Here is a 23,521-nt window from a genome sequence, read left to right on the forward strand (position 1 = left end):
TAATTGTGTCTTTGTTTGCAAAGCTTATGAGCCTCTTTTACAATTTTACAGTTATACGTGTTACAAATTTTGCAGAAGCCTTTTTGCATTGTTGGATTAGCTCTGTATACCCGAAGATATAGTTACATAGTAGGCAAGGTTTAATAAAGACAATAGTCCATCCAGTTTGACCTGTGTAGGTGTTGTGTGTCAGTGTCGATAATTATTTCCCAAATCCATGTATTTTGTGTTCTTTAAGATGCACGTCCAAAAGCTTTTTTAAAAAATATCAATACTCTCCGCTGACACCACCAATTGTGGAAGAGAGTTCCACATCCTTACCACCCTGACAGTGAAAACCCCCCTCCAGTCTCATTGTGTGGCCCTTTGGCCTCTTACACTGAGACTGAATAGCTTTTTTCTTATGCTGGGATCACCATTAAGGTATTTGTAAATCGCTATCATGTCCCCTCTCAAGCGTCTCTTCTCCAGCGAGAAAAAATTTAGTGCTTGTAGTTGCTCCTCATAATTGAGGTCCTCCAATCCCCTTATTAATTTTGTTGCCCTTCTTTGGAGTCTTTCCAGCTCATGCCTTCTGAGGACTGGTGACCAGAACTGGACGGAATACTCCAGATGTGGCCGGACCAGAGTTTTATAAAGTGGCAGGATTATAGCTTTATCTCTGGAGTATATCCCCTTTTTTATACAAGCCAATACTCTCCTGGCTTTGGTAGGTGCAGCTTGACATTGCATGCTATTGCTCAGTTTGTCTTCCACTAGGACCCCCAGATCTTTCTCCATCCTTGATTCCCCCAGAGGTTCTTCCCCTAGTGGGTAGTTTGTGTTTATGTTTTTAGCCCCCAAGTGCATTTACTTTACATTTCTCCACATTAAACTTCATTTACCATGTAATTGCCCACTCCATTATTTTGTTCAGGTCTTTCCACAAAGCTTCTATAGCCTGATGTGAAGTTATTGTCCTGCTTATTTTTGTGTTGTCTGCAAAAGCTGAGATTGAGCTATGTATCCAGTTCTCTATATCATTTATGAATAAATTAAACAGAATTGGTCCCAAGGCGGAGCCTTTGGGTACCCCACTTACCACTCCGGACCAGTCTGAGTATACGTTATTTTGGACGCGCCCCTGTAACCAGTTTTCTATCCAAGAACAAATCTTATGGTTCATGCCTGCAGACCTCAGCTTGTAGAGTAAGCATTTATAGGGAAGTATATTGAATGCTTTTACAAAATCCAGATACACCACATCCACAGGCCTCCCCCTATCTAGATGGCAGCTCACTTCCTCCTAGAATCTTAACAGATTGGTCTGGTAAGAATAACCCTTCGTAAACCCATGCTGATTACTACTAATGATACGGTTTTTCTCAGCAAATTCTTGGATAGAGTCCCTTATCATCCCCTCCAATAATTTACCCACTATTGATGTTAGGCTAACTGGCCTGTAGTGCCCTTTTTTGAATATTGGTACCATATTGAACAAAAGCTAATAAAAATATTGAACAAGAAAAAAATACCGGAGCTCTAAGCCCTAACTGGGCAACATTTAGTTTGCCAAAATATGGTTTGTTATAAACAACTGTTGTGTCTTTCATTTTAGAAAATATTGTTTTTATCATTTTTTTGGCTTCTGAAAATTGTCTCTAGCCTCCTTGCATCCACTTTCTGTCTACATGCATGAGCTCCACCAGAAGCATGACAATGCAGAACAGCTGGCAGACAGGGACATAGCAATGTTACCTCAATGCTTCATGGCAGATTTACCTAGCATTAATTTAATGAAAGCTGTAGATTTAAAAAGATTAAAAACTATTTTTGAAATTATATTAACATGTTAGAAATTAAATGAGGTTTTCGTACCTGGGTTTAATATTAAATATATTATGTTTGGTCTGATAATAAAAAAAAATACATATCATTTACTACAAGGGTTGTACACAGTGTTACACTCATATAAACTGATCCAAAAAACTAAGGCAAAGTGTTTCTCACTTTATCTGTATTTTGGTCTGATGCAACATCTGATTGCTACGGACAGCAATTTAAAGCATTTTTTCCTTCTTTGGCCCCATTTTCAATAAAATGTCTTTTTGTGCATTGTGAAAAAATAGACACGCTTAATTTTTCTGCAATGCACCAAGGCTCACCTGAAGTTGCTGCTGGTCACCGCTAGACAAAACAGGCGGGAATAAAATGTTAATTTGACTTTTCATTAAAATAAAAAAAACGGTAAAAAGTGCCTTGCGTTGTAAAAACACAAGACACCGCTACTAATTCTTGCCTGCCAGCACACAGTGTACACTAGCCCATATGCTGAAACAGACTACAGGTGACCTATGACCTAGCCACAGACTACATGTGACCTATGATCCCCTGACAGAAGATGAACTATCAAACTCATAGTGAACTAGAGAAGGGGCAATATATACTTTCCATATGTAAGACTGCATAGCTATAATAATTGAAACCTGTATTTTTTAGGTTCTTGCATAAGCTTTTCAGTAGACGATACCTACATTAAAACAATGGCCACTGTTTCAGTGCTTATTTCTTCATTATGCTACCATTAATCAAACTTTCATTATTAGTGGTTTCTTGCGCAGATGTGAATTGATTAATGAGCTGTTCTCCTTACTCTAGGCAGCTGGTTTACCAAACAAGTAATTTGCAGGCTAGCCAGTTCTTAACTTCAAAAACCAGAATCTATACACAGAGATTTTTCCATATTTAGAAGCATGTGTAACAACTATCTTTTCTGTTTAATAGTGCCCCCTGAAGTGGTAGTGGTACTGCAAAGGCTCTGCCCCGATCACACTTCAAGTAGAGCTAAAGGAAACTTTTTTTTATTTTATTTTTTTTTAGATAAAGTAATCAAGGGTTGTAACCATTGTCTGTTTTTTCCCCCATCTGTGTCACATTGTGGAGATTCCCTTTCACTTTCTGTCCCATTGCCAAAACAGATAGAGGAAATCCCAAAAAAGTGAGGGAATCCCCATTGGAAGATTTCCCCTCTATTCCTGTTTTGGTGAGAACCCAAAATGTGTATTTTGTATTACTTTTACTATTGGTGATATTAATAAACAAGACAAATAGAAAGGGCTAATTTCCCTAAAAGGAGCACAGATAGCAAAAAAAAAAGGTGATGGGTGTTCTAATCCCTCTCCGCTCTGTCTAAAACGAAAAAAAAATGTTTTGCTTTTAGTTATACTTTCGTTATCATATCTCACACCACCACCATAACAGTAACATTTCTGCCCATACACCTGTGGAAAAGGGGAATACATGAGTCTTTACTCATCACAGATTTGATAAACCACAAGGACCAACCTCCTAACAGGTGGTGACCTCCATCATTATCTGCCCTTTGCACCACAATGTCCAAGGGGTCTAGTCCCTGGCTCCTTTCGACCAAACAAGGACAACTTCCTGACCCAGGTTTTATGTTCCTATCTCATGCTGCTAGCCTAGTCTTACCATCAGTGAGAGATATTTACGGACTCCTTTGTCACACAGTTTTGTGGATAGTTAAAAAGGACCGAAATTATGGAAACTGCCTGTGTTCAAAAGAGGCAAGCAGAAGACAAGGGACTAGTATTGCTTGCAATCTCCTTGCACCTGATCATATTTCCATAATTGATTTACCATGCCTTCTTCACCAACGTTTCAACTTTTTACCCCACAGGAATCCCTAAAATAATTTTCAGGTCTAAGAAACCCTTACTAAAACCAATTAACTGAGTTTCAAATGGGAAAATGCCCATTACATTGTTTGTCAGTAGGAAAAATACAACCCTACCATGGTGGTGAGAATGCCACCCTTACAAACAACTGCAAAGATAATTGGCATCATACTGCTGGTTTTGCCAAGTGGCCACAGCCCTGGAAATATACAAGCACAGGTAAAAAACAAAACACTGATCAAGTAACCTCTAGCAACCTTTGAAGGAACCCTAATTGAGAATGGCTACGTTGTGTCTCTGTGTGGAGGCGACCATTTTGATAGAAGCAGGGCTTTGCTTCCTCACGATAGAGCTGCCCCTGGGTGACAGATGGTCTGATGACCAAATATTTAAGGAGTAGCAGGAGTAGTTTAGAAAGAACAGATTCAAACAGAAAGTAGAAGCAGGGAGATGATTTGGTACAATTTCTTCTCCAACAAGGGGAATAGGGAGCAACACAGAAAAAACATCAGCAAATATCAATCCAACTCTTGTAATACTAGCAGTCAGAGGCACAGCACCCTTAAGATAGCCATAAATGGTTCGAATCTCGGTTGGTTCAGCAGGAACTGCCTGAGATTCTAACCATGAATGGGCAGGCTAAATGTACTCAAGCTGATTGATTGCTTCGTTTTACATATGATTATCGCTAGCGGTATAGCTGATATAATCACTAGCAATAATCACTGTGTTTTCCCGCCAGGAGAATACAATGGCTCAGCAAGAGGGATTCTACTGTCAACACTGTGTTGATAAGGGAATCAAGCTAAATTTTTCCTGCAACCCATAGTTGCAGAAAAGAAATTTGCTCCGTGTATGGCCTGCCTTAGATGATCCCACACTGCAGATATACAGCAATGAGGCTCAAGGCAAAGCAAGTGCTCTGCTATTTTTCAGAAGGAATTCAAGACAAAGGGTACATGTAGCCCTTAGACAACACAATTTACATTAGATTATATGTTCCCTATAACATAGCAAGTCTTCACTTTTTGGGATCCACTTTAAGGAAGGGTAGAAGATTAATTTCTTTCTACATTCATGTTTACTCTTTTATAGTGCAGTGGAAAAAGCCTGAGATAGGACACAGCTAAACCCATAAGGTATCAATGGCTTGAAGGCATAGCTAGAATTCAAGGATTATTACAAAGCTTCCATCTTTAGATGAGGTAGGGCTTAATATGACCCCATATCGCTCTGTCCCCTCTTTCATACTGGATGTACAGACCTGTATTGAAATATGCTGTTAGAATGCTAAAAATGTTGCTCAATATAATAAGTTCTTTATGTGTTAATATATTTCTTTGCAAATTGCATTTTATATGAAATAATAAGTTAATTTTTTTTTATTTTTCTACAGGAATTGTTAATTGTGCTTCCTTTGCAGTAACAAATGTTTCAGTTTATAGGTGCTTTTTGTATTTTACTGCATGAGACTGCACCTGATTTTGCAGAGAGGTTTCTAGGAATTCACAATCCTTCATATTTTTAGCTGACATTATTCTAGAGATAAAGTCATTTTAAATTAGTCTCCTGAATATTCTGATATGGGGTGGAGGCTTTATACTTGAGCAATATGATGATTTATTCAATTGATCATGTGATGTTGCTTGGTGTGGTTTGCCATATTTTCTTTATCTCATTTTGTATTCAAATGCTGCCAAGAATGAAAGCGGATTTAAAAGTACAAAGCCAGCTTTTATGGTTCATTCAAGAAATCTTTTTTATTTTTTTTTATTTTTTAATTCTTCTATGTGAAACACGAGACTAATTCTCCATTCATCATGACTGTGTTCTAACCCACGAAAAACTGCTCCAAATTTCAAAAGGACTCACATGCTCAGAGGTAGGGGGATTACTCGCATAGCTTTTTGCGTTTCTTCAAAGTTTGCAAAACCACAGAATAAGGCAATCTAAAGATTTTTTATCATAATTTTTATATACTATATATATGTATTATATCTAAATATTTGTGTTAGTATTTTAGTCTCTGTTAGCGAATTTTGGGGTTATGTTACAGACGAACATGCATAAATGCCAGAGACATGCAGTCAGGTGAGGCAGAGCCATGAACATTAAAAAAAAAAAAAATAATACAAAAATGAAATAAAAATAAAACTATCGAGCTTTGAGGGTTGTAGGTTCCCTGGGGTGGTAGGTAGCTAAAGTCCTACCCCACCACTGGTCAAAATTTGGGACTCCTGCGACCTAGGATTCCGGAGATACGGGGCTCCTTGCGTAGCCTGTCAGAAGCTACATACGGAGAGCCCAGTTTAAACACAACACTTTAGCAGCAGACTTAGAAGACGAGCTCACAGTGCCTCTCCCTTCTTGTCAGAGGCACTGAGCTCAATGGACAGCTTGGAGTCTTGGGCCAATGGTAAAGTACCATTGGCCCAAGCTATCTAATAAAAATGCTGCAGTGGAGGGACGCCTCTCGCTGTCATAGAAGGGGCATGCGTCTAAAAGACACATACTCCCTGGGTTTATGGGTATAAGATATACCCTCAATCCCATTTTTTTCTCACACAGAGGGAGAATGAGAATCTGCTGCTGTTGAAAAGGTACGGTTTTAATCAAGCTAAATCATATATTATGCTATATGTTATAACATAATATTTATTATTTATCCATTTACTGGGAAATTGCTGGTTTGAAGTTATAACTTCAAACTTCAGTAATTTGTCCGTTAAGCCACCTGCTTAATGGACAAAATATAGTAAAATACCTTAAAAATATATATAAATAATAATTATTTGTATATTACTTATGGTAATTACCCCTTGCCACCCAGGCCAATTCTAAAACTTTTCTCCTACATGTAAAAATCATAATTTTTTTCCTAGAAAATTACTCAGAACCCCCAAACATTATATATATTGTTTTAGCAGACACCCTAGGGAATAAGATGGCGGTTGTTTCAACTTTTTATGTCACACAGTATTTGCGCAGCAATTTTTCAAACGTGTTTTTTTTTGGACAATGAATAATAAAAAAAAAAAAAAACACTGAAGTTAGTTCGATTTTTTTTTATATAATGTGAAAGGAAAGATGATGTTACGCCGAGTAAATAGAATGGCACCAAACTTCAGTACTTAAAAATCTCCATAGGCAACACTTTCAAAATTTTTACAGGTTACATGTTTAGAGTTACAGAGGAGGTCTAGTGCTAGAATTATTGCTCTCGCTCTAACGTTCACATCGTATGCAACCTGTGTGTATCTGGCTCTGATACTAGGCAGTGCCTCACCAGCCACTGACCTCACCGCACGTCCCTGATATATATATATATATATATATATATATATATATATAAAATATATATATATATATATATATATATATATATATATATATATATATATATATATATATATATATACATACATACACACACACACACACACACTATATCACAAAAGTGAGTACACCCCTCACATTTTTGTAAATATTTTATTCTATCTTTTCATGTGACAACACTGAAGAAATGACACTTTGCTACAATGTAAAGTAGTGAGTGTACAGCTTGTATAACAGTGTAAATTTGCTGTCCCCTCAAAATAACTCAACACACAGCCATTAATGTCTAAATAGCTGGCAACAAAAGTGAGTACACCCCTAAGTGAAAATGTTGAAATTGGGCCCAAAATGTCAATATTTTGTGTTAGCAGGTTATTGAAATCATGCGCTTGGAAGCTTGTTGTATGCAGAGCATAGCTTTACTTTCATGGAGGATGTCTTTATCATGTCTTACAGGAAACAGGACAATACAAGTACATCCTGTGATTACATTACCACAGAGAATACACACTATAATACTGCAGTGCCACCTACTGGTAAAGATAGGTATAATGTACCTATGTATAAGGTATTTATATATATATTTATTCACAATATAGAAAGCTACTTGCTGTTGCTTCTTTTACAACAGAGAGAAGGAGCGGTGACATCACAATCCCCCTTCATCTAATTTAGAGAATGGTTTGCATTCACTGAGAAAAAGAAAGGTGTTCTCTTAATGGTAGCCATGCTGATAAAGCGACCTCCTCTATTACTATGCAGAATGCAGTTGCTCAGCACAGCACCTGAGAGGCCACCACCATCACTGTAGTAGCTCAGGCTACGACAGTGAATTACAGCTTCTGCAGAGGTAGACCAGGTATCACATTACTATATAGGGGCGGCCCGTCCATTAAGGGCGCATGGGTGCCGCCTCCGCTATCCATGCGTCCGGCCCCTTTCAGGATGCCGAGCGCATTAATTACAGCGGCTGTTTTATTTTTGAAGCACCTTATTAGAGCCAGAGGATTTAATAGGCTTCAAAATAGGGTGGGCTCCAGATGCAGAGCATTTTGCTTCGAGCCCATCCAGGTGTGTTAGAATAGCGAATTAATATTGTTTGCTTGCCGCCCCCCCAAAAGAAAAAAACACCAGCCGCCACTGTTACCATACTTACACTGCCCCAAGGTGGCAAAATATATAATTTTCGGATTTCGGCTTTCAATGTTCTTTTATCGTAATACATATGGAGATGTAATTTCACCATTGGCATGGAGAATCTAATGCATGCTTCTATCAGCCATAACATGACCACCGCTAATTTTGAGAAGGTCCACCTTTTGCCACCAAAACAGCCCTGACCCATTGAGGCATGGACTCTACTAGACCTCTGAAGGTATGCTGTGATATCTGGCACCAAGCTGACAGCAGCTGTTACTTTAGGTCCAGTAAGTTGTGGGGTCTAGCCTCCATTGATCGGACTTATTTTTCCAGTACATTCCACAGATGCTCAATTGGACAGAGATCTGGAGAAATTGGAGGCCAAGTCAACACCTCAAAGGCACTATTTTCCTTTGCTCTGGGGTCCAGTTCTGATGCTCACATGCCCATTGTAGACATTTATGGCTGTGGACACGGGTCAGCAAGGGCACTCCAACTGGTCTGCGGCTACTCAGCCCCATATGCAGCAAACTGAGATGCACTGTGTGTTCTGATACCTTTCTATCAAAACCACCAATACCTTTTACAGCAATTTGACATACAGTAGCTCTTCTATCTGCACGTCTGCACTCCCCAGGTGCATCAATGAACCTTGGCCTCCCAAGACCCTGTCACTGGTTTGATGGTTGTCCTTCCTTGGACCACTTTTGGTAGGTCCCAACCACAGCAGAACAGGAACAACCCACAAAGGCTGCAGCCCAGACCCAGTTGTCCAGCCATTACAATTTAGCCCTTGTCAAAGTTGCTCAAATCTTTATTCCCATTTTTTTCTGCTTTCCACACGTCAACTTCAGAGACAACATGTTCACTTGTTGCCCAATATATCTCCACCCACTTTCAGGTGCCATTGTAATGAGATAATCATTAATCAATGTTCTTCGTTTTACCTGTCAGTGGTAATATTGTAATGGTTGATTGGTATATTTTGTAGTGAAACAATCATATTAGAAAACCTCAGCAGCCGTATCTAGGTTAAATACGCTTTGGTCTCAGAAAATAAAGCAGAAAAACACAGGAATAGCAATCAATTTAGGATTTCTCAATGACATTAGCATAAATAAGACACACATTTGCATGTATTTACATTTATGATTGCTGTTTTGCATAAACTATAAACCCAAAATGCAAATATTCTCTTTTATGTTGTAGTAAAATATATCCCAAGTACAGACTGCTATATGAACATTCGCTCAAAGCTGCTCTGAGTGGAGTCTATCAATGTCACTACTGAAGACCACATACAATTGTGTCTACTAATAAAAGTCCCTGGGGGGGAATTATCTCAGACAAACATCCCCCCCCATGAACTGGTAGGACACAAGACCAATTGTTTCAGTCTATTTTCCTAAACATGATTATACAAATTAGGCATACATCAAAATGTGTATTTCTGTCCACCCAGTACTTAGACTTACACAGCTCTGCCCCACAGCATAGTCAAGTCTAGAAAGGGAGGGGACCTGATCTTTCTCTGCTGTTGTTTCACTACCAGGTCCCCTCCCCACCCTCTGCCTGTGACTGGGCAGTGAAAATAAAAAAAAAAAGTACAAAAAAAAAAGAAAAAAATAACAGCGTTTGTGCAACAAATATCATAATAAATTTTAAAGCTGCAAACACATAAGAGAAAGTATCCCTACCACTAAACAAGTACAGTGCCTTGAAAAAGTATTCATACCCCTTGACATTTTCTACATTTTGTCATTTTAAAACCAAAAACTTAAATGTATTTTATTGTGAGTTTGTGTGATAGACCAACACAGAGTGGCACATACTTGTAAAGTGGAAGGAAAAAGATAAAATGGTTTTCAACGTTTTTTACAAAAAAAAAAAAATGAGAAAAAAGTGTGGCGTGCATTTGTATTCAGCCCCCTTTAGTCTGATACCCCTAACTAAAATCTAGTAGAACCAATTGCCTTCAGAAGTCACCTAATTAGTAAATAGAGTCCACCTGTGTGCAATTTAATCTCAGTATAAATACAGATGTTGTATGAAGCCCTCAGAGGATTGTTAGAGAACCTTAGTGAACAAACAGCATCACAAAGGCCAAGAAACACACCAGAAAGGTCAGGGATAAAAGTTGTGGAGAAGTTGGTTATAAAAAAATATCCTAAGCTTTGAACATCTCACGAAGCACTGTTCAATCCATCATCCGAAAATGGAAAGAGTATGGCACAACTGCAAACCTACCAAGGCATTGTCCACCTAAACTGACAGGCTGGGCAAAGAGAGCATTAATCAGAGAAGCAACCAAGAGGTCCATGGTAACTCTGGAGGAGCTGCAGAGATCCACAGCTCAGGTGGGAGAATCTGTCCACAAGACAACTATCAGTCGTTCACTCCACAAATCTGGCCTTTATGGAAGAGTGACAAGAAGAAAGCCATTGTTGAAAGAAAACCATAAGGAGTCCTGTTTTCAGTTTGTGAGAAGCCATGTGGGGGACACAGCAAACATGTGGAAGAAGGTGCTCAGGTCAGATGTGACCAAAATTGAACTTTTTGGCCTAAAAGCAAAATGCTATGTGTGGCAGAAAACTAACACTGAACATCACCCTGAACAAACCATCCCCACCGTGAAACATAGTGGTGGCAGCATCGTGTTGTGGGGATGCTTTTCTTCAGCAGAGACAGGAAAGCTGGTCAGAGTTGATGGGAAGATAGATGGAGCCAAATACAGGGCAATCTCAGAAGAAAACCTGTTATGCCGCGTACACACGGTCGGATTTTCCGAAGGAAAATGTGCGATCGGAGTGTGTTGTCGGAAATTCTGACAGTGTGTGGGCTCCATCTGACTTTTTCCATCGGATTTTCCGACACACAAAGTTTGAGAGCAGGCTATAAAATTTTCCGACAACAAAATCCGTTGTCGGAATTTCCGATCGTGTGTACAGAAATCCGACGCACAAAGTGCCACGCATGCTCAGAATAAATAAAGAGATAAAAGCTATTGGCTACTGCCCCGTTTATAGTCCCCACGTACGTGTTTTACGTCACCGCGTTCAGAATGATCGGATTTTCCGACAACTTTGTGTGACCGTGTGTATGCAAGACAAGTTTGAGCCAACATCTGTCGGAAAAAATCCTAGGATTTTGTCGTCAGAATGTTCGACCGTGTGTACGGGGCATTAGAGTCTGCAAAAGACTTGAGACTGGGGCGGAGGTTCACCTTCCAGCAGGACAACAACCCTAAACCTACACCTAGAGATACAATGGAATTGTTAGATCAAAGCATATTCATGTGTTAGAATGGCCCAGTCAAAGTCCAAACCTAAATCCTATTGAGAATCTGTGGTAAGACTTGAAAATTGTTGTTCACAGACGCTCTCCATGCAATCTGACAGAGCTTGAGCTAATTTGCAAAGAAGAATGGGCAAAAATATCACTCTCTAGATGTGCAAAGCTGGTAGAAACATCCCCAAAAAGACTTGTAGCTGTAATTGCAGTGAAAGGTGGTTCTACAAAGTATTGACTCAGGGGGGCTGAATACAAATGCACGCCACACTTTTCACATATTTGTTAAAAAAATTGAAATCCATTTATTATTTTCCTTCCACTTCACAATTATGTGCCACTTTGTGTTGGTCTATCACATAAAATCCCAATAAAATATGTTTTTGGTTGTAGCATGACAAAATGAGGAAAATTTCAAGGGGTATGAATACTTTTTCAAGGCACTGTATATAATGTACTGTTGCGCTATAGCCAAATATTTGAAAAAAACGGTGAATTGTGACAACATTAATGGCACAAACAAAATAAATAAAATAAAAATTAGGTGTGAAAATTTAAAGTCTACAAAAAAGCCCCAATAATCAAATTAAATATATTAGTGATACAGTGCTGCTTAAAGTGGTGTTCCGGCCAAAATTATACTTTTTAAATAAAAATACCCCTATAATACACAAGCTTAATGTATTCTAGTAAAGTTAGTCTGTAAACTAAGGTCTGTTTTGTTAGTTTATAGCAGTAGTTTGTTATTTTATAATCTTACAGCGGGCCGTGGCCATCTTAAGTGTGGGCATCTGAGGCCAGACTGTATTTCTTCCTGGATCTCATCCTTGCAGATCTCGCACATGCTCAGCACAAGCAGTGTAATAGGTTTCAGGTCAGGTTTCCATAGCAACGGCAGTGTCAGAGGAAGTTGCCGCCCCTTCCCAGAAGGCATTGCAAACAGGAAATGATGCGATGGGCCGTGGCCAGGGAGGAGGAAGTGAAAAAATGAATACAGCAGGCATACAGTAAGTGCTGAGAAAAAAAAATTTAAATATCCAATTTGTTTACAGTGCACAGTTTAGTGAGGGATGCTGAAGAGTTGTAAAAGTGCGTGGAACTCCACTTTAACTAAATTCAACACCAAAACGTGTCAACAGCAGCGACCGTCACCCAAACTGTAATGCAGTACCTGCTTACCAGATCTCCATGACCCTCTGAACAGACCAACCAGAGCTCCACACAGGGGTATTCATGCAAAAAAAAAAAAAAAAAGGAGATACGTGCCTCTCCATAGTGCAGTAAAAAAACTATTAAAATACTTATTAAATTACACTCACAATGGATAAAAAGAACATGCGCATGTAAATTCAAAACTCCAAGCCAGAAAGGACCTCTGTTTCCGGGTACGCGGTAATGTGGGAACAAGGCTCCGCCCGATTTGTTTATATATATATGTTTAATGATGTATTAATAAATAGGGAGCTGCAAAAATTTGTACCTGGAGTTCAGCTTTACGTAAATATTTTCTTTGTAAAACTGTTGCAGAGTTTCTTACCTGGAGGTCCTACCAGTAACAGCACTTACTGTTGCAGACTGACAACTCTAAGCCACTCCCTCACAATTGTTGCAATGTTGTCAGCCTGCTGTGCACACTCCTTCAGTTGGCTGCCTATCTGATTAACCTTATAGACAGTCCAGTGCCCATGCGGAGTGTGCATATTGCAAGGCAGTGCCTTAGAATTAAAAGCTGTATTTTAACCACTTGTCAATAAAAAATTATGTACATGACAAAAAGCAAAAATAGGGGCGCTAGATATATAGTCAGGTAGGTGTTTGATCACCTCAAAATAACATGTGACTAAGTATGAGTAAACATAGGTAGAAATAAAAAAAATGTTGAACAAGAAATAAAAAAATTATAATAAATGAATGCAAATCCACCCTGTGACAAGTGAAATAGGATAATATAATAGTGAAACTATTCAATCAAAAAGGCAGAATGCAAAAAATAGTCCATATAATGTTCAAAGTAAATCCAAACTCGATGTGAGGTTCTCCTATTCCATCCACCACACATGTGTCTGCGATTCCACTCCCCTAAAGAAACGCACTCACCAAATCCAATGCCTACACACTCATGTTAGGCTAAAACGCATTTAAACCACATGGATAGGGTTTCAAAGCGAGTATCCAAATTCCAGCCGTGTGTCTCACATATTCTCCACATGTGAATAATAAAAGTGCACCAATAGTGTAATACCGTATAAAAATTTTTTAATAGAATGCACTTAAAACCTTCAATCTTTACACTCACATTGTGAAAATTCAAAACCAGCAAAAGTGATTACAGCAAGACTTTAAATCCTTCCAAAGCAGCGGAACTTGTGGCCACGGCGGACCGAAGGTGTTGTAAACAGATCTCACCCCTCCCTTGGTCCTAGAGGGGTGAGATCTGCTTGCGGTTTTAGGGCACGCACATGCGCCCCATGCCCCCAGCACCCGCAGTGATTGTATACAGCAGGAGCCTGTTGGCACGTCCTGGCTATTGATTCACGGATGGGACCTGCTGATCGGCAGTGTGCAATCACAGCCCAGAGCTCTGTGTTGACAATTAACACAGAGCTCTGTACAGAAAGAACGATCTCTCCATTTACCATCCCTGCAAAACGGGGATGTAAAACTTAGAGATTTATTATAAAAACTTAGAGATCTATTAGTAAAAGCAGCACTCTTTAAACACATTACACATAGTTAAGCACACTTAATCCTTGATCGTCCTAGACCCCTTCCCAGCCAGTGTCATTAGTACAGTGACAGCGTATAATATTATCACTCTATTAATGTCACTGGTGATGTCAGTGGCAGTTAGGCAGTCCCCCCCCCCCGTGTCAGTTAGTGTAAGATTCCCCGCTGCACTATTGCAGTTTCATTATAAGTCGCTGATCACCACTATTACTATTACAAAAAAACAAAACAAAACAACAATCCAGTATATATACACACCACAGTTTGTAGGCAATATAACTTTCACGCAAACCAACCAATATACACTTATTGGGATCAAAGGCATGTAGCAGAATACATTTTGGCCAAAATGTATGAAGAAATGTGATGTTTTATTTTTTTTTTATTGTATATGTTTTGTAGCAGAAAAAAAAAATATTGTTTTTCTTTTTTTTAAATTCGCACAAAATTAAAAGACCCAGTGATGATCAAATACCACCAAAAAAAAAAACTATTTGTGTGGAAAATAATGATATCAATTTTGTTTGGGTACAGTGTTGCATGACCAAGCAATTACCAGTTAAATTATTGCAATGCTAAATAGCAAAAATTGCCCTGGTCATGAAGGGGGTAAAACCTTCCGGAGGTCAAGTGGTTAAAGTGACATGGAACAATATCCTAATTCTGCAAAAATAATATATATGCACCCACTACTTAACCACTTGCCTACCAGGTCAATTCTGACATTTCTCTCCTACATGTAAAAATCATCATTTTTTTGCTAGAAAATTACACAGAACCCCCAAACATTATATATGTTTTTTTAGCAAAGACCCTAGAGAATACAATGGCGGTCATTGCAACTTTTTATCTCGCACGGTATTTGCGCAGCAATTTTTCTAATGCGTTTAAAAAAACAAACAAAAAAAAAACAAACAGTTTTGTGCTTTAAAAACAAAACAAAAAACAGTAAAGTTAGCCCAATGTTTTTGCATAATGTGAAAGATGAAGTTATGACGAGTAAATAGATACCTAACATGTCACGCTTCAAAATTGCACACGCTCATGGAATGGCGCCAAACTTCGCTACTTAAAAATCCCCATAGACGACGCTTGAAATTTTTTACTGATTACATGTTTTGAGTTACAGAGGAGGTCTAGGACCAAAATTATTGCTCTCGCTCCAACGTTCGCAGCAATACCTCACATGTGTGGTTTGAACACCGTTTACATATGTGGGCGGGACTTACGTATGCGTCCACTTCTAAGTGCGAGTTCACGGGGACAGGGGAGCTTTAAAAATGTTTTTTTCTTCTTATTGTTAATTTTACTTTATTATAGCTTGACACTTTCTTTCCCAAAAAAGTTTTGATCACTTTTTTTTCTATTATAAGGAATGTAAACCTTGTAATAGGAATATGGCATGACATGTCCTCTTTACAGTGAGATATGGGGTGAATAAGACCCCACATCTCACCTCTAGGCTGGGAATCCTGAAATAAAAAAAAACAAAAAACGATCACCGCTTCCCAGCCGAAGCGGCGCCGTTTTTTTAAATACAGAGGCTGGGCGTGACGTCATAACATCGCGCCCGGCCTCCGAATGATCATAAAGACTCCGGCGACCATCTGGTCCGCTGGAGATCTCTATTCTGAACATCCGGGCCCGGCGGATCCTGTGTCCGACTCACCGATCGTAGCGGTGAGTCGGTAGAAGCACCGGAGGGCTCCCAGAAGAACGATCAAGTGGCGGAACAGCTGCTATGATCATTCTTATGGTGCACAGATTCGCCGGCTCTAAAAGACGATATCTGAATGATGCCTGTAGCTACAGGCATCATTCAGATATACCCACTCAAAGCCGCGGATGTCATTTGGCGTACGGCGGGCGGGAAGTGGTTAAAGTAAAAATAAAGGCATATCCATTTTTTCTTTAGTTTTGGATAGAGTAGCTATTAGAATCCTTGCAAGGTTTCATTGCTGTCTCTGCCCCTTTTAGGGAGATCCTCTCGATTTCTCATATTCGCTGTTGTCACCGACAGTGACAGTAAAGGAAAATCCCTCATTTTGCCTCGGTTCACACTGCTGCTTATGGTCCCTTAAACTGTAAAAAAAAAACCTAAACCTACCACTTCCTGTATGGCCTCTCTAAACCGACCACGATAACCAGGGCAGCTACGCCCTGATCACCGTGGTCAAAGTGTGTCCCTCGGTGATGGGCTGCTGTCCCCTCTGCTCTCCTCTCTCCCCCCTCACCCCCTCCTCCCTCCCTGTCATTGGGGGGGGGGGGGGCGCAAACAAACCTCTCCAGGTCCTTACCTGCAAACTGAGCCTCCAAGCCTGGGCTGTCACTGCTCCCCCGATACCCTGATTTTTTGGGGCACATTTGTCGCATGGAAAACATGTCAAAAAGTGCATTTTAGCATGACACGCCCATTCACACCTGAAGTGGTGTGTCCCTGGAATGAAGTGGTGTGTCCCTGGAATTTAGTGGAGTGTCCCTGGAATTTAGTGGAGTGTCCCTGGAATTTAGTGGAGTGTCCCTGGAATTTAATGGAGTGTCCCTGGAATTTAGTGGAGTGTCCCTGGAATTTAGTGGAGTGTCCCTGGAATGAAGTGGAGTGTCCCTGGAATGAAGTGGAGTGTCCCCGGAATGAAGTGGTGTGTCCCCGGAACGAAGTGGAGTGTCCCCGGAACGAAGTGGTGTGTCCCCGGAACGAAGTGGTGTGTCCCCGGAACGAAGTGGAGTGTCCCCGGAACGAAGTGGTGTGTCCCCGGAACGAAGTGGTGTGTCCCCGGAACGAAGTGGAGTGTCCCCGGAACGAAGTGGTGTGTCCCCGGAACGAAGTGGTGTGTCCCCGGAACGAAGTGGTGTGTCCCCGGAATGAAGTGGAGTGTCCCCGGAATGAAGTGGAGTGTCCCCGGAATGAAGTGGTGTGTCCCCGGAATGAAGTGGAGTGTCCCTGGAATGAAGTGGAGTGTCCCTGGAATGAAGTGGAGCGTCCCTCTGTGTTTACAGCCCTGTAATCTGAAATGTGCAGTGCACCTTAGTTGCAGTCATTGCTCTATGCATACTACACATCCCATAGTCTCTAGTTCCTAGTTTATATTCCTACATACAGTGGGACATTGGAGAACAAAAGTAGCCACCTACTAACAGGAAGTCAGATCACAGCAGCTAAAAAAAGAAAAAAAATGGAGATTTGGAGAAGGCTGAAAGCAATAGAAGGAACTTGTTTGATTTAAGAATACACACTTGAATAAAATATATCGTTTTTGTTTGTGTCAAAATGTAGTGTCACTTTAAGTAAATACTGTAGCCAACTCAAGTGGACCTCCAGAATTCTCTGCACAAGACAGAGATCTGCCCCAAGCACTTTTGACACCTCCAAATAAAAGGCCTCCCACCTACTCTATTGTAGAACACACAAAACCATAACAAAACCATGGATTGCAATTCCCTATACAAGTGTCATTTAAAGTGTAACTCCACTTTTGTTGAGAAAAAAAAAAAAACATTCCCCTCTGGGTGATCTCAGTCTGTACATTACAGGGACTTTAACAAACGTTGTTGCAGATTCCTACCTTTTGTTATTCTGAAATAATCCCTGTTTGTTCCTCTGTGCCCCTGTGTTCAGTGAGTCTAATGGGAGTGGTTTCATAATTATCAGCCATCTGCTGCACCTGTAGGGCTCTAATGAGGAACAATTCAGGGTCAGCATCCCTTTAGCCGTGATTTCCTTTTGGGAGTATCTCACCAAAAATGAATTTTTTTTTGTTGCAGGGGATGCCTGATATCTGATTTGTATCTTAGTGTAGACTTCTGGGAAAACCAGTGATCCAATCACTTTAGCAGGAAATTATGTTTCTAGGGGCGTGCTGTACACATTCTGTCTACAAAACACCTCCAGGTCACCGCATTGCATTGTCTACAGAACACCTCCAGGTCACCGCATTGCATTGCACTTTACAGAGAATTACAGAGCTGCAGATTGGAAAGGAAAGGTCATTTTTAATAACATTTGATTACAATATGACTTGTGTCGCAATTGTATACGCTATATTTTTCCCATGTAAGTGGAGTTACTCTTTAAGGCTGGTAAGTAAAGGGTGAAGATCAAAGATAATGTTATTACCCTTGCATGACACTTCACTTGCTGGTGGCTGACCTGAATTATCAGATCGCTGTAAGCAAATACTATTAGAAAACTGATCACAACATTCTCTCACTGGCGGCAATCACATGAGCACCTGTGGCTGTTTGAGGTTACAATCTGAGTATATTTCCCTGCCGGGGATCCACAGCTGCCACATATGGCAGTCAATAAAAATCAATTACAGGATACGGCTGAACGCTGGTATGCGCTGGCGTAAACAAGCGCAAGTGTACAGACATTCACCTCTGGTGGCAGACAGTATGGCGTTGATTTACTAAATATGGAGAGTGCAAAATCTGGTGCAGCTTTGCTTGGTAGCCAATCGGCTTCTAAATTCAGACTGATCAATAAAACTTTGACAAAAAAATTGGAAGCTGATTGTTTTCTATGTAGAGCTGCACCAGATTTTACAATCTCCAGTTTTAGTAAATCAAGCCCTATATGTCCAGGTGCTTACACCCATCTCCACATGCATGCTTATGCAAGTTCTGGTGTACAGTATGCTCGTGTGCAGCAGCAGCATCCCATAAGAGCCCGTTCACTATCGCACATGAATGTGGTCAATGTGCCTGTGCGATTCCTATGCACTCGAAGTGCGATGTGATTTTCAGCCCATTCATTTGAATAAGCTGAAATCTCACTGGATTACACCAAAAGTAATGCAGGCGCTACTTTTCAAACATGCACTGCACAGGGTCACATGGTACTACAGTACTATGCGATCTAGTGCAGGCAAATGCACTGCATTTCAAATTCATTTTTGGGGTGTCCTTAGGATTATATGGACACCCGCAGCAGATCGCACACCCAGTATATTTTGAATGTGGTGTGGGAAACGCACATGGAACGTTGGTTTCCCACACTGCGTTCCGGTGTTAACAAGCCCTAATTGACCTGTATGCAGCAGCTGTAGAATGTGGGTGGGAAAATACGCCTGACTTTTACTTCATACGGCCCAAGTGCCCACGTGCACTTCGTTTTTAACCCATTTTTTAGGCAAATTATGCAACATTTCTAGGAAATTTTGGCAAACAGTTATCAAAGTAAGGAGGTAAACAATGCACAGCCAGCCAATCACGGGGAGCTAAATGTCGCACTAAGGAAAAAGTAGACAATGGCACTGGCTTGAACCAATATTGCATTTCCTGCTCACCTACAATACTGTCCAGGTTAGCATCTATTGCACACTCGGAGCCATTTACGCCAAAATGCTCTGCCCCTTGCAGTGAATGGGCAGTGCTTCCAAATCCCATGAAAAGCGCTGCAAAGCTGGACTTTTTACAATTTTTTTTGGTAAAAAGCGCCCCGCTAGCGGATGAAAAGCGCCACTAAAATAAGCAACGCTTTAGCACTAAAGGCCAGGCTTCCCAGTGTGAAAGTAGCCTAAAGAAAAGAGTTCTTGGACATGCACTAGTTTACTAATTGGATTACTGGAAGTGACGTGCTTCTGCCGATTTAGATTACTTTTGCACAGTAATTCAGTGTAGTCGTGGCCATGTTGAATTATTATCTGCAGTATCCAGGCACAGAGCACTAGTATGGCCTTGACTTATTTTTAACCACTTCCATACTGTGCAAATTCCAGCACTCCTACATGTAAAAATCATAATTTTTTTGCTAGAAAATGACTCAGAACTCCCAAATATTATATATATATATATATAGATATATATATATATATATATATAGATATAGATCTATATATATATATAGATCTATATATATATAGATCTATATATATTTTTTTTTTACCAGAGACCCTAGAGATTAAAATGGCGGCCATTGCAACTTTTTATGTCACATGGTATTTGCGCAGCAATTTTTCAAACTCGATTAGAAGGAACACTTTCATGAATAGAAAAAACAGTAAAGTTAGCCCAATTTTGACAGATAACTTCAGTACTTAAAAATTTCCATAGGCGACGCTTAAAGAAAATGTAAGTTACAGAGGAGGTCTTGGGCTAGAATTATTGCTCCAACGCTAACATTTGCGGTGATACTTCACATGTGTGGTTTGAACTTCGTTTGCATATACGGACGCGACCTACGTATGCATTAGCTTCTGCGTGCGAGGTTGCGGGGCCAGGGGCGCTTTTATATTTATTTTTTTTACTGTTTATTTACTTTTTTTTTTTTTTTTTTACACTTTCCCTTTAAAAAAAAAAAAAAAAATTCTGATCACTTTTATTACTATTACAAGGACTGTAAACATGCCTTGTAATAGGAATAGGGCATGACAGGTCCTCTTTATGGACAGATGTGGGGTCTACAAGACCCCACATCTCTCCTCCAGGCTGGAAAGCCTGAGATAAAAAAAATAAAAAATAAACGACCTCAGGCTTTCCAGCCGAGTCTCCAGCATTGTTTACTTCCGCCGGCCCGGATGTAATATCATAACGTCGCGCCCGGGCCTCCAAGAGTCATAGAGACTGCCGAGGACCATCTAGCCCTCAGTTTTCTCTATGACTAACTTCCGGTGTCGGCGCATTCCTTCTCCAGTTCGCTGATCGCACAGGCGAGCTGGTAGAAGCACCGGAGGGCAGCGTGACGCCCCCTGCCGCAGCATGTAAGAATGATCAAATGGCTGAACAGCCACTATGATACTTCTTACGGTGCAGGGAATCACTGGCTGAAAAAAAATTATATCTGAATGATGCCTGGAGCTGCGGGCATCATTCAGATATCCCTACTGAAAGCCCAGGAGGTCATATGAAGTACTGCCATATGAAAGTGATTGTAAACCTACATTTTTTTTTTAAATAACAAACATGTTATACTTACCTGCTCTGTGCCATGGTTTTGCACAAAGCAGCCCCAATCCCTTACTTCTCGGGTCCCCCACAAGCATTCCCAGCTCCTGCCCCCTGCCCCTATGGGGGCACTCATGCAGGCTTGCTCCTGAGTCCGGCTCTGTGTGTCCATTGACACACAGAGTGCGGCTTGGGCCCACTCACTGCTCTCTCCTCACTGGCTGTGACTGACAGCAGCAGGAACCAATGGTTCCCACTGCTGCCTCTGAGCCAGTGAGGAGAGAAAGAGCAGAGAGATGCTGATCTTGTGCACAGCGCTGGATCAAGATTGGGCTCAGGTAAGTATGAGGGGGGCTGGGGGGAGAGCAGAACTCAGAGGGGTTTTTTTTTTCACCTTAAGTCGGCCATACATAGATCGAAATTAGGACGGTTCCATGTATGAGCAGGCTGATTGTACTCAAGTCGATCCATCGATCTACATTCAATTACTGCCAGCGGCTATTGCCACTAGCAGTAATCATCTGCTGGGAAGGCTCCCTGTGCGCCCCACAGCCAGAAGAACACAATAGCCCTGCGGGAGGCATTCCTCCATCAACATTGATTGTGTTGATGGGGGAATTGAACGATTTTCTTTCCTTTCACCCGTGGTGGAAGGAAAGAAAATGAAGTAATCTATAGACTGTTTTAATTCATAGGATGCATAAGGTAAAAAACGTTGTGGCTTTTTAACCACTTTAAATAAAAACAAAATTGGCTACTTTTTCACTGCTAGTTATTATATGATGACAGTATGAGTGTTTAAAGTACGATGTTAAGGATTTCTATGGGGTTTCAATCTGGTCTAAACTACTGTGATCTTGCTTTACTTTAAGCCATCTACGTACAGGTTGATCTACCGTCAACCAACGTAAAATATGAGTAGTGACTATTTTGGTAACAATAGAGAAGGTTGCCCATTCTCCTCCTGGTTTAGTTCTCTTATACTTGTTTGAATTTTTATGATACAAATTGTATATACATTCTCCAGCGTGCCGGAAAAGGTGATCAATGCTACCAATTTGAATTGCTTGTGTTATTCCTTGTTCACAAAGTCATATACAACATGGGTATTCCAACATAATATCTAAAAGTGGCATGTGGTACAGCCAGAATGAATGTAATGGTAAATAGTGGCAACTCCCTGTTTAGGGGTAAAAGCGTCTGCTCATTGGATAAAACACCAGTAATACTGGACGTGACATTTTATTTACAAAGCTTCAGCACTATTTTTTTCCTTTTTTACATGACCAGCTGAAGGTTATATCGACTGCTTACCATATCCAAGAATGTCTGCGAAATGGAAAATTATTGACGTGCATCATTTTCAGCGAGCCTGCTACATTAACTTCCCAGCTGTTCTTTTTCCTTCACAATTTCAATAAATTTAATCCAAAATCTAAAAGCCGTTCTGCCGGAGTCATAGGTTATTGCCAGTAAAATATTCCACGTACGCAGCAATGTCCAGGAGGCGAAAAACAAATTATCACAGTGTTTCACCGGCATCTGTCCATCCATGTATGCCACGATGCTTAGTTAAAAGCACAAAACAATCAGCCAGAGATTACAAGAGTATAGAAAAAATAGAGGGGGGGTGGGGGAAATAAAATATGGGTTAAAAAGTTAGCTAAGTGAAACTCAGGCATCAATGCCCCCTGGTGTGGTGAGTAAACCTGTATTGTGCCAAACGGTTAGTCACATCGATATTTTGGGCTAACCAAGCCTTGGACGTGTTATCAGAAAGACGTAGAAGTTGAAATTGTTCTCCCATAGTGCCAGGTGAATTTTCTTCTCTCTTCTGTACAGATACAAAGCTCATTTGTGCCCATGTAAACTATGTTTCTCTGTAAAAGGTGCAAAGAACCTAGCATGCTATTGGCTGGTGCTTTTCCAAACCTTGATCCTGCTGCTGTTTTTTTTTTGTTATTTTTCTTTCAGCCGTGTGAGTAACAATAAGTCGCTTTTACTCCAAGATCACGGTTCAACCTTAGCTCTCTTTTTTTCCCAGGTGCTTGTCAAATGGCAATTCTTATATGACGTTAGACATCATAAAAGGCGGACAACTCCCCTGCCATAAAATGACTAAACTATTGATCTTCTTAGATGCTCGCCCTCATTTGCATATCTCAGAGCCATGTTAGCGCCTTCTGATAAAATTGCAAGGGTGAAAAGATCATAGGTGTAATTCACATACCAGGGTTAAAATTCCATGATTACTGTTTCCGGGCAGAAGTCCTGACGCTGGAGATTGTGACATCTGGAAGGGTTCTTTGTCAGCAGGGTGATGTCTTCAGAAATGGTCCAGCGTCACCTTATTTTACTTGTTCTGTATCCTCTTCTGACTGCAGCGCAGGACCCTGGCAGACTCAAACACTGTACCCTTGCTCTGCAACATAATGGGCTTCAGCCTGCAGTGAGAGCTGCCTGACGGT

At 40.5% G+C, this 23,521-nt stretch overlaps 1 protein-coding gene across 3 annotated transcripts in view; it reads right to left on the bottom strand.

The window, feature by feature from the left end:
• PDE4D (phosphodiesterase 4D) overlaps positions 1 to 23,521 on the bottom strand; it is a 1,265,930-nt gene that overhangs the window by 754,049 nt on the left and 488,360 nt on the right. Inside the window, exon 1 of one of the 3 annotated variants that reach the window (XM_073623111.1) lies at positions 22,368 to 23,514. The exons of the other annotated variants lie outside the window; for them this stretch is intronic. Within the exon in view, the coding sequence (XP_073479212.1) occupies positions 22,368 to 22,414 (47 nt within the window). The 5' untranslated portion in view covers positions 22,415 to 23,514. Of the gene's footprint in view, positions 1 to 22,367; positions 23,515 to 23,521 lie in introns of those variants that run through there. 3 annotated transcript variants of the gene reach the window in all.

Source organism: Aquarana catesbeiana, linkage group LG01 (assembly GCF_042186555.1).
Source record: "Aquarana catesbeiana isolate 2022-GZ linkage group LG01, ASM4218655v1, whole genome shotgun sequence".
Lineage (NCBI taxonomy): Eukaryota > Metazoa > Chordata > Amphibia > Anura > Ranidae > Aquarana > Aquarana catesbeiana.